This window comes from Anguilla anguilla, chromosome 13 (assembly GCF_013347855.1).
Source record: "Anguilla anguilla isolate fAngAng1 chromosome 13, fAngAng1.pri, whole genome shotgun sequence".
Taxonomy (NCBI): Eukaryota; Metazoa; Chordata; class Actinopteri; order Anguilliformes; family Anguillidae; genus Anguilla; species Anguilla anguilla.
This window is the reverse complement of record NC_049213.1, coordinates 5,151,520-5,164,430: the sequence shown is the minus strand read 5'-3', so window position 1 is coordinate 5,164,430 and position 12,911 is coordinate 5,151,520. Positions and strand designations below refer to the sequence as shown.

The 12,911-nt window shown below is 44.0% G+C and overlaps 1 protein-coding gene across 2 annotated transcripts in view; it reads left to right on the top strand.

The window, feature by feature from the left end:
• Window positions 1–12,911, top strand: part of slc4a8 (solute carrier family 4 member 8) — a 76,210-nt gene that overhangs the window by 27,303 nt on the left and 35,996 nt on the right. For both annotated transcript variants that reach the window (XM_035388290.1, XM_035388289.1), the window contains exons 6-11: window positions 4,393–4,581; window positions 6,170–6,252; window positions 6,533–6,690; window positions 9,709–9,796; window positions 10,318–10,464; window positions 12,720–12,820. In XM_035388290.1, coding sequence (XP_035244181.1) covers window positions 4,393–4,581; window positions 6,170–6,252; window positions 6,533–6,690; window positions 9,709–9,796; window positions 10,318–10,464; window positions 12,720–12,820 — 766 coding nt within the window. The remainder of the gene's footprint in view (window positions 1–4,392; window positions 4,582–6,169; window positions 6,253–6,532; window positions 6,691–9,708; window positions 9,797–10,317; window positions 10,465–12,719; window positions 12,821–12,911) is intronic.

Here is a 12,911-nt window from a genome sequence, read left to right as displayed (position 1 = left end):
ACCACCTGCCACTCACACCTGCTTACACACACCCCACACACACCTGCACCTCACACCTGCTTACACCTCCTCACACACCTGACACTCCCACACATCAACCACCTACCACTCACACCTGCTTACACACCCCCCCCACACACCTGACACTCCCACACATCAACCTCCTGCCGCTCACAACTGCTTACACACACCCCACACACACCTGACACTCCCACACATCAACCACCTGCCACTTACACCTGCTTACACACACCCCACACACACCTGCACCTCACACCTGCTTACACCCCCTCACACACCTGACACCCCCACACATCAACCACCTGCCACTCACACCTGCTTACACACACCCCACACACACCTGCACCTCACACCTGCTTACACCCCCTCACACACCTGACACTCCCACACATCAACCACCTGCCACTCACACCTGCTTACACACACCCCCTCACACACCTGTTACTCCCACACATCAACCACCTGCCACTCACACCTGCTTACACACACCCCACACACACCTGCACCTCACACCTGCTTACACCGCCTCACACACCTGACACTCCCACACATCAACCACCTGCCACTTACACCTGCTTACACCCCCCACACACCTGACACTCCCACACATCAACCACCTGCCACTCACACCTGCTTACACACACCCCACACACACCTGCACCTCACACCTGCTTACACCCCCTCACACACCTGACATTTCCACACATCAACCACCTGCCACTTACACCTGCTTACACCCCCCCCACACACCTGTCACTCCCATACATCAACCACCTGCCACTCACACCTGCTTACACACACCCCCTCACACACCTGACACTCCCACACATCAACCACCTGCCACTCACACCTGCTTACACACCCCCCACACACCTGTTACTCCCACACATCAACCACCTGCCACTCATACCTGCTTACACACCCCCTCACACACCTGTCACTCCCACACATCAACCACCTGCCACTCACACCTGCTTACATCCCCCACACACCTGACACTCCCACACATCAACCACCTGCCACTCACACCTGCTTACACACACCCCACACACACCTGCACCTCACACCTGCTTACACCTCCTCACACACCTGACACTCCCACACATCAACCACCTACCACTCACACCTGCTTACACACCCCCCCACACACACCTGACACTCCCACACATCAACCACCTACCACTCACACCTCCTTACACACCCCCCCACACACACCTGACACTCCCACACATCAACCACCTGCCACTCACACCTGCTTACATCCCCCACACACCTGACACTCCCACACATCAACCACCTGCCACTCACACCTGCTTACATCCCCCATACACCTGACACTCCCACACATCAACCACCTGCCACTCACACCTGCTTACACACACCCCCTCACACACCTGACACTCCCACACATCAACCACCTGCCACTCACACCTGCTTACACACACCCCACACACACCTGCACCTCACACCTGCTTACACCTCCTCACACACCTGACACTCCCACACATCAACCACCTACCACTCACACCTGCTTACACACCCCCCCACACACACCTGACACTCCCACACATCAACCACCTACCACTCACACCTCCTTACACACCCCCCCACACACACCTGACACTCCCACACATCAACCACCTGCCACTCACACCTGCTTACATCCCCCACACACCTGACACTCCCACACATCAACCACCTGCCACTCACACCTGCTTACATCCCCCATACACCTGACACTCCCACACATCAACCACCTGCCACTCACACCTGCTAACACACCCCACACACACCTGCACCTCACACCTGCTAACACACCCCACACACACCTGCACCTCACACCTGCTTACACACCCCCCCCACACACCTGACACTCCCACACATCAACCTCCTGCCGCTCACACCTGCTTCCCAGCTTACGCCTCACTCCCACATCCCGTGGGATGTGACGCATCGCTGATTTGTGCTTTTTTACTGCATGGGGCCCAGATGCAGGGAGGCTGACTCATTAACCGCAGTGGCGGAAGAGAACTCTATCGCTGCTTCTCTGCGTTTGTCACCAGAGACCGTTTTGTGTACGGCATCCTTGTGATATTCCGTTCAGGAGTCTCCTCATGCTATTTTAAACACAAAATGGAGGACACATGGACACAATGTCCCCTTTTAATAACTGTCAGCCATAGCCCAAGCAGGATGTGAATACTTTTTTTTCTCTAGAGAGTTGGCAGCACTGGATGCATAAATTTCAGGCCTGTTTGATCAATATTCTTGATGCACTTTCTATTAACCCATGAATCTCTGGAATCAGACTGCAACTATGAGAATTTTTTCTTCTTTAATTTATTCTGCTTCAATTTAAGGAAATTAAATTAAGTTCCATTTCATTTGCAAAGCATGCCTTAGTTGCCACTCCCCTCTTTGTGTGAGTAACTGGAGTACTCAATCAATTCAGTGATCAATTTAGGAATCAAATTAGAAGCCGTACTATCAACAAAGTCAGCGTAATATAATGAAAAGCCTCCTAACTAGAATGAATTGGTCTAATATCTTTGGTGGATGCCCTTATCTGGTCCTTACCCTTTAAGGTTGGTAAAAAAATGATCAACTGAAAAGTACACACAGATGCCAAAGAAGCCAGGCTCGATCTGGTGTCCTCATAGAAAGCAGTTCACAACTGAATTGCTAGAGAAACTATGCTGAAGAGCAACTAAAGAACAAGGGACTGGGAAATATGGACAGTAACATGGTTGAATAGAGGCAGAAACAATTGATATAAGATGTGGAAAGAAACAGTGAACCGATCTTAAAACAGAAATACTGCACATTAGCATATTGCATAAGAGTAACGTGATGTGATGTGACATTAATTGTGGTATTAATATGATGTGTGAATACATTAAGAGCCTACATTGCAGAAGTACATTTACATATTAAAAAGGAGAAAGGACAATTTAACAGTTTAACAGAGGGTTTTTGAAATTAAGAAGCTTACATAATGCTTTTCCAATGTTTGTCTCATAATATTTTAAAAATGAAATCACTTCTGAACCCTTCTTGCTCTATTTTTCAGCAACACAAATTTCCTGGTAGCATAGCAGTGTATATGTATACTGATTGTTCAAGATTTGCACCAGTTAGGTAGTAAGTTTATAACATGTGTGAGTGTTTGCTTTGAACTGGGTGCAAATGAACTCATTAGGGGATTACAAGATTTGCCTGAATTTTGGGTCAGTTGCAGACATTTTTATTTTCATAAGGAATTCATATATTTGTATTGAAGCCGCAACGAGAAATTCATATATTTGGAAAGTGCCAGTGTATTGATTGCTGTTTGTAGGACTTTGCTTGGAAAGATTTGTACAGTGAACATATGCATAAATGCACGTGGGAGAGTGATTAAAATTCAAATGGAAAATGGCATGATATATTTTGTTGAGGAATACTTTGATTTTTGTGTCAGTTGTTGACATTTGTACTTACTAGACATTTGTACTTACAAAATATGTTTTCATTAGTATTTTGTGTGAAAGCAGCAAATACGGGGGCCAAACATCCCAAATTGAGGTGGGAACCTCCCTCACAAACCGAGCCCTGCCACAGCCATATCGTTCCAGCATCCCTTGAGGGGCATAATAGCATAACATCATACCACTGCAATATTTTTTATGGCCAGACAACATCAAAGGACACAGGCTACACACTGAGAAAGAGGGATGTGGTTTTCATACAAATACTTTTATTGCGTAATGAATTGCCTCTGTGAGCACAGGCTTGTCATGGCTATCGTACGCAGTTAAAGAATAAAATGTCATGAATAATGTATTACTTTGGGTTTGGTTGCAATAAGCGTGGGTCAATATCTTGCTGAATAAATTTGTGCAATATAGTACGGACTATATGAGCAGCCCCTGAGTTACGTCTTCTACCTAACTACAGGAGTTCATCGTGTTTTAGTGCAGTTTATGAATATTCATGAAGAAACATGTACAATTCAGTCTGTACAGTAAGTAATTTGAGTGACAAAATTTTAGCTGTTTTGTCAGTCCGCACATTAACATCATATTCATTGTTTCATTTCAAATCAATGTTCTGGAGTACAGAACCAAAACAGCAAAATTAGTGTCACTGTCCAACTACTTACAGACTTCACTACACAAAAACAGAACATCCATTGCCAGAATTGTCACAGCGTATCCTAGGGCACACCCCTGCAGTATGTAAGTATCCAAAAAATGCATCAGATTGCCATGCTTCTGTTTCACCAGTAGGAAGTTACGAATCTGGGACTCAGTATCTTGTAGGTCTGTAGAATCTGATAGTCCCCCCCCTCCAGAGTCCCTTTGTATCCGATATCGTGCCCTTGCCCTGCAGACATGGTGCTCGACCAGCAGGAGGCAGCGCAGGAGATGGACGAGAGTGTGCGGGTGAAGGTGCGGGAGGCCCTGCTGAAGAGGCACCACCACCAGAACGAGAAGAAAAGGAACAACCTCATCCCCATGGTGCGCTCCTTCGCCGACGCCGGCCGCAAGCAGTCCGAGCCCCACTCCATGGAGAAGAGCGGTGAGGAGAGCCAAACCGTCAGACAAAACCGTCAGACAAACACTCAGACAAACCATCAGACAAACCGTCAGACAAACACTCAGACAAACCGTCAGACAAACACTCAGACAAAGAGCATCTGAAAGGGCAGTGAAACTACAGGCCTTTGTTCTGTCAGCTTTGATTTTAGAAACGCATTCGTAAGTTAACTTTTCTTCACGCAGACACCTTTCGACAGGGCGATTATTGAAATTCATTTGGGTCAAACTGTGTTTGTGATGAATAAGAACGTGAAGGTTTTCGTGCGTTTGTACTGTTGATCAAAGTGGTTTGAATCCTGAACGAAGAGCAGAGTGTGCAGGGGGTTGCGGTCAGTCCTGTAGATTAGAGTTCTGCACGGGCAGGGAATTAAAGCTCGTACTGGGGACCTTGCGACACGACCAAATTAAAACCCGAACCTGATCCAAAAGCAGAATCGCTCACAGACACGTTCTCTTATCTTTACAGAGCAAAAATGACATGTTACCACAGTTACAAGTGGAGGAATTACTTTATATCATATAATAGGAATTCCATGCTATAATCTCAATGACAGGTGAATGTGTATGTACAGTATATACAGTGACCTCCATAATGTTTGGGACAAAGACATATTTATGCTCTGTATTCCATAATTTTAGATTTGCAATCAAACAATGAACATGTGGTTATAGTGCAGTTTCTCAGATGTTATTAAAGGGCATTTTAATTTCAGCACTTTATTATACATAGTCCCCTCATTACAGGGTACCATAATGTTTGGGACAAATGGCTTCACAGGTGAGACATGCTACCATAGGTAAAAGTGGCATTGCAAGCCCTAAACTGTATGTGACCAGTGAGCTTTCTATCTGTTGAAGATTTTATCTCTGCAGACTTATAAACCTATAATTTCTAAAACTACAAACCTCACAATTATTCATCCCCACCCTAAAGTCTTTATCGGCTTCATCACACGATTGTAATTAATACATTTTGTGTGATTGTATTTGCAAAGTTAATTTTGATTGCTCTTGACAGAGAAATTTGTGTCAAATCGTTTGTCATTCATTTGTTGAGCAATGTGCCGGAGGAGAAAGTGACACATTCGCACCAGGGTATCGACACCTGCTGTCTATTGTCTGGGGGGGCCGGGGGGGTTTGTGAAGTAAATGGCACAAACTGCCTGTATTTCTTTACTGAGCCGATTTTGAAAAATGTTAAAAACACAGTTATTTTAAGCCCTGACATTTTGTAAAGGTCATGGAAGGAGGGTATTGCATTTACAGTGCTGGAGTAATTTTTATTTAAAAGTTTAAACAGCAGGTGCCGTTGCCTTGAGCCTTTCTAGTGTTAAACAGAAAAGATGATAAGCCTGTTTGGAGATACTCTGAGATTGAAAACACAGATTGTCAATAAAGTCACGGTGTTAAATTGATTAGATGGGGGTTTGAGGAGATCTTGAGATCAGGAAACAATGGATGTTCTGAAGAAAGATTGCAGTTGCTGGTGAGTGTGTCCTTAACCTGAATTAAAATGGATGAAATGGATTTGTCTCCTTTGTCTCCCTCCATCTTGTGCCTCCCGAAAGCTCCAGCCGTCTCCCCCCAGCCTCCCCCCACCAACACGGAGGTGAAAAATGGAGTCAACCAAGACAGCAGCCAAGTGGCTAAGGTACACCCACTTCACACACATATACACTCTCTCTCTTTCTCTCTCTCTCTAAATACGTATGCCTGCTCATGAACACACATATTACACATTTGCACACAGACATGCTCTCTCTCTCTCTCTCTCTTTCTCATACTCACACACAAGTGGGTCACACTTGCAAATATTCTGTGCAAACAGACTAATTCGACGAAAGTAATTTTAGATGCCATTGCTCGGTCAGTAAGGAACTTAACCTTGTAGATTGCTGCCTCTTCCTCTTTCTCTCTTCCTCTTCCTCTAGGTGGACACACATTTCATGAAGAAGATCCCGACTGGGGCGGAGGCCTCCAACGTGCTGGTGGGCGAGCTGGACTTCCTGGAGAGGCCCATAGTGGCATTCGTCCGTCTGTCCCCTGCTATCCTACTGTCCGGCCTGACTGAGGTCCCCATTCCTACCAGGTGACCGCTAACTCTGTCTCTCTCTGTCTCTCTCATCAGACTCTTCCCTCTAGGTGCGTCTGTGTACCCTTCTTTAACTAAATTTAATGTGTCTGTGTACCTTTCTGTAAGTGAATTTCATCTCTTCAAGCAGATGCCAAATCTGGCCAATCCATGCCCATTTAGGTAGTGTTCTATTTAAGGCTTTATAACACCAGACGTGAACATCACAGAGACTTGAAAAATGCCTTAAATGAAGGAAGACACATGGTAAATGGTAAATGGACTGCATTTATATAGCGCTTTTATCCAAAGCGCTTTACAATTGATGCCTCTCATTCGCCAGAGCAGTTAGGGGTTAGGTGTCTTGCTCAAGGACACTTCGACACGCCCAGGGCGGGGTTTGAACCGGCAACCCTCCGACTGCCAGACAATCGGTCTTACCTCCTGAGCTATGTCGCCCCACATGTACCATTTACAATGCTAAAGTGAGTTTATATTCATTATTTATGTAGAAATAAATTGGCACAAATGCCTGCCTTCTGGTCCCATTGAGGTTGGCTTTGCGTGCCTTCACTGGTGTAGGCAAACAGCCTACAGTGATTATTATAGATTGATGAGTCAATAATGCAATAATGCTATTTTAAATGCATAACACAGACTGCTACAGGGGTGTCATACAGCACATACTGCAGACATGTCTCTCTGGATGCACACGAACACTATTATTTATTGATTGTATCTTTTATTTATGTTTTATTGGAGGACAAGTGCAATGTACACCATTATATTGAATTCACAGATCAGATGTGTTTCTAGCTTGCAATGATTTTCAACACCCATGTCTGGATGTGCTTTTAGAAGAATCAAAGTTAAGATAGAAGGGTGTGTAAATGTGTGACTGGCTCTCTGATGCAGGAAAAAATATAGTAGTTGTTAATCATAACATTCACACACTGCATAATGCACCCATTTTTTTCATAACCATTTAAAGAAAGAATTCCTTAGGGATCTTCGTCAAGTTAAATAAGTGCTTGTTTCACATGTATATATACAATGCCATGAAAAAGTATTTTCCCCTTTTCTGATTTCCTCTATTATTGCATATTTGTCCCACTGAAAGGTTTCAGATCTTTAGACAAAATGTAATATTAGACAAAGGGAACCTGAGTGAACACAAAACTCATTTTTAAATTGTTATTTAATTTATAATGAAAAAAGTTATCAAACATCCACATCAGCCATGTGAAAAAGTAATTGCCCCCTTAAACTTAATAGCTAGTTGCATGACCTTTAGCAGCAATAATTGCAACCAAATGCTTCCCATATTTTGATATCAATCTTTCACATCACAGTGGTGGAATTTTAGCCCACTCTGTTGTATTTGCTTTATACCAGACATAATGGGACCTGTGTCATCCAAAAAGATCCACTTTTGACCACAGAGCTGTCCACAAATCTTGGGGATCATCCAGGCGCTTTTTTGCAAATGTGAGATGAGCATTCATGTTTCTCTGGGTTAGCAGTGGTTTCCGCCTTGCTAATCTCACATGAATCCCATTTTTGGGCCTCTTTTTTATTTTTGAGTCATGACCACTGAACTTAGCTGAGGCTAGAGAAGCCTGCAATTCTTTGGATGTTCTTCTGGAATCATTTGGGACTTCCTGGATGAGCTGCCACTGTGCCCTTGGAGACGTTTTGGCAGGCCAGGCACGACTGTGAGAATTCACCACTGTTCTAAGTGTTCTCCATTTGGTGACAGTGGCTCTCACTGTGTTACACTGGAGTCTCAGAGCCTTAGAAATGGCTTTGTAACCCTTTACAAACATATATTTCCTGATATATTTCAACATCTCTTTCTCATTTCTTCTGAAATTTCCTTTGATCAAGGAATAGTGTGCTTGTAGATATTTTGTGGTGACTACTTCACTCTGATGGTAAGGTTCAATATGAGTGAGGTTTAGATTAAACGGGGCTGGCTGCAATCAAGCTGCCTGTGTTCAAACAGCTGAATCTGATTATCAATTAAATCCAGTTAATTGGTTGATTGTGCTACTAAGGGGACAATAACTGCTTAAAATGGGTGATAGGGTGTTTCATAACTTTTTTCATGAAATGAAATAATTTTTAGATGTTTTTTTCTGTTTACTTTGTCTCATAATACATTTTGTCTAAAGATCTGAAACCAGGGTGGGATGGTGGTGCTGTGGGTAGCACTGTCATCTCACAGAAAGAAGCTCTTGGGTTTGAATCCAGCCTAGGCCTTTCTGTGTGGAGTTTACGTGCTCTCTCTACGTCTGCATGGGTTTCCTCCGGGTACTCCAGTTCTCTCCCACTGTCCAAAGATGTAGATAGGCTAATTGGAGACTATAAATTGTCCATAGGTATGAGTGAGTGAGTGAATGGTGTGTGTGCCCTGCGATAGATTGGCAACCTGTCCAGGGTGTATTCCTGCCTCTCGCCCAGTGCATGCTGGGATAGGCTCCAGCACCCCCGTGATCCTGACCAGGATAAGCGGGTAGATAATGGATGGATGGACTTGAAACTATTCAGTGTGACAAACGTGCAACAATTAGAGGAAATGAGGAAGGGGTAAATACCTTTTTGTAGCACTGTAGAGGAATGATTGTGGGTGAGACAGGAGCAACACGTAACAACAAATATAAAGACAAGGTTTTGTGACTGCATGCAAGTGTAATTAAATCTCCTTATTGTAGTCTCCAGTATTCTGGTAGCCTCCGCCTCAGCCACAGTTAGCGAGTTTACCAATAATATTTCTATCACTTCAATAAGTTCTTATAGTGCTTTTCTGTTTTTGAATAGGTTATTATCTACCTTATAGTCTCTTTATTTTTTGGTAAGCATAGTTGCATCCTTTGACTAGTCTATTACTATAATTTCTAGGATGTTTGCACTAGATGGTCAAAATACATTATTTTCACATTGTGTGCTTAGCTTCTTTTTACTGATTCGAAGCATGTTCTTGATAAACCTTTAAGGCCTTGCCTTAATTGGTGATTGTTACATGGCTTTTCATAGATTCATGTTCATTCTGCTGGGTCCGGATGGGAAAGGCCAACAGTACCATGAGATTGGCCGCTCCATGGCTACCATCATGACCGATGAGGTAAGCAGACTTCTGATTACAGTTCATTTTATGGAGGATATTTAACAATAGATTTATGAGTGCTATATTGCTCTTACATTCTTACTCCTACATTCTTATGAATGCAGCATTATACATGCATGGCTCATATTAAAGGACAATTTGAGGCTAAAACACTTACATCGTTAGTTAACATGAACATATGAATTTCATTCCAGGGTTTGTTATTTGTAATATATTTTACTTTATCACTATTTCCAATTTCTCAGCTTGTATCCTGAGAGGCTTCTATTGGACCAGCTCCAGTGTGTTACTTTCCTACATTACCCATAACTACTTTCACCACCTCCCTTTGTGATAAGGAGCATGGCATACACAGCCAACTAGATTTACGTTAAAGTAATAATCTCCAAGATTTTCATTTAAATAAATGTCTGTTAAGTCACTATCTATCGCCGAATGAGGTAACACAATGGACATTTGAAAATGAGCATTTCTGCGTATGTAAAGGTTTTTCTGAGTCTCTACTGTCCACGGACCAGATCTTCCATGATGTAGCCTACAAGGCTAAGGATCGTAGTGACCTCCTGGCTGGGATCGACGAGTTCTTGGACCAGGTGACTGTGCTGCCTCCAGGAGAGTGGGACCCCTCCATCCGCATCGAGCCCCCGAAGAACGTCCCTTCCCAGGTGAGGAGCGTGCGCACCTGCCAGGTGACAGGTGGAGATGAATCAGTGCACCTGAATCAGGCACTTAAAGAGATAATCCAGTGAAAAGTGCTCCCAGTGCAGCAGAGTAGCACGTCTGTCTTTCACCTACTACTGTTTGAAGTAATTACTGATGCAGTTCATGTATAAAACTACAAATATGTCTGTTAAATGATGTCCTCTGTTGCTGTGTAATATGGTGTTCATACATTTGTAAACCGCTGCCTTTCCTGGAGTTTTGAGCAATCTTAGGCCCGTTCACATTACAGCCAAATACAGTTGTCACTCTTCTTTTTAGTGCTTAATACGGTCAAGTCCGCACTTAGTACGGTTATGAATGAGAATGACAGCTAGTATTAAGTCCTGCCCAAAACAGGTAGCGACTATCAAAGTTGACTCTTGTTCCTGTACAAATGAGCTTGGTTGTGTCAGCATGGATGGGAACATGACCTGACAATCGGTTATTAACTGCACAACACTCCCTGACTCCCTCTCACTGTCTGAAACCAGACAGTACGTTCAGCAAAGAGCCTGCTAAGGGCGATGGTGAGTACGGTTAAAAGAAGCCTTTGCTTCCGGCTCGGACGTGGAAGCACACATCTCCTCCGGTTTCTCTCGGTAGAGATGAACAAAAATTGAATGGCCGTACTCTTTGTATTTTTGTTGACATCGAGGATCACGTTTACACCTGAGCAATATTTACATTCAGAGCAAATATTACGCATTTACAAGCTGACAGCACTGTACATACCGGAGTGAGTTCTGGTGCTCGTTCATACATGTAAGCATTCTCGGTCTTCTGAATATGTGTGTGTGTGTATGAACTCAGAACACTAATATCAAATAAAGGGTCTGTTTGAGCCACTGAACACCCTCACTGCAAATCTGATTAAGCCACTGAACACTCCCTCTGAGAGCCTGATTAAGCCACTGAACACTCCCTCTGAGAGCCTGTTTAAGCCACTGAACACTCCCTCTGAGAGCCTGTTTAAGCCACTGAACACTCCCTCTGAGATCCTGATTAAGCCACTGAACACTCCCTCTGAGAGCCTGTTTAAGCCACTGAACACTCCCTCTGAGAGCCTGTTTAAGCCACTGAACACTCCCTCTGAGAGCCTGATTAAGCCACTGAACACTCCCTCTGAGAGCCTGATTAAGCCACTGAACACTCACACTGTGGGTCCTTTGGAATAAATTTACTTTGTGCCACAAGAATAACCATTTTGAACCTACCCTACTTTTCATTTGCAGTCTTGCAGTTAAGAAGTTTCACCCAGTCAATATTACTTAAATTTTCTCGCATATTGTTGAAATTGGCTCATCTAAAATTTTACATTTCTGGCCATAGAGGAGGCCTTGTTAATTTGCCAACTGCAAAAATTATCACTAAGTAACAAGAAAAAGAACTACCCGGAGTGGAACACTCCAGTTATAATAAACTAACGTAGCTAGCTTTATACTAAATGGCAATGACTGAAGGAACACTTGTACTAGGCAATATTTTAGTTATATCTCAGAACAAAATACAGCAAAAATTTAGCTAGAATAAATTTATAATAAACTACAGCTAATGTTAGTAGGTAAAAATGCCGAGACAGAGACACCAAGCCCTCAACTTAAAAGCGTGCGGGTGGCTCAAGACAACTAGCAGCAGTGACTGGAGATGCATGGACAAGCATGGAACCATCCAGACCCACAGCGCAACTCACTTCCGCAGACAAATTTTAGCTGGCACCACCTGCGCATGCGTCCCACGAAACATTCCTCAAAGGTCGTCCGTGAGTGAGTGAGTGAGTGACCGCAATTTGCATGCATAGCCCACGGCAGCAGGTCCTGTGCGCCATGGGAAAAATAAAGCACCTTTAACTATCTAAGTTTAAGTGTTGAATAAATAATACTGAAAAGAACTACCTGGAGTGGAATCCCTCTGGTTATAATCAACTAACTTACCTAGCTTTTTACTAAATAGCAATGACCGGAGGAACCCCTGCACTGGGAAACATTTTGTTTATCTCAGAACAGACTACAACCAAAATTTACCCAGAATCAGATTATAATATTATAACAGCTGATGTTAGCATGTAACAATAAGGGAAAATTAACTACAACAATATTTTGCTCCTGGAGGGTTCAAAAACCACACAAAAAAAAACCTGCGTTCAGCTAAAAAAACCTGCGTTAACCTGCGCTGTGGGTGTGCCTGTTTGAGCCACTGAAAGCCGCTGGGTGTGTTGCAGGAGAAGAGGAAGATGCCGGGCGTGCCTAACGGGATGGCCTGCCAGGTGGAGACGGAGGCGCATGCGGAACACCACGGCCCAGAGCTGCAGAGGACCGGCAGGTAGGCCACACCCCTGCCCTGTCCTACCGCACCCCTTCCCTGTCCTACCACACCCCTGCCCTGTCCTCCCGCACCCTTTCCCTGTCCTACC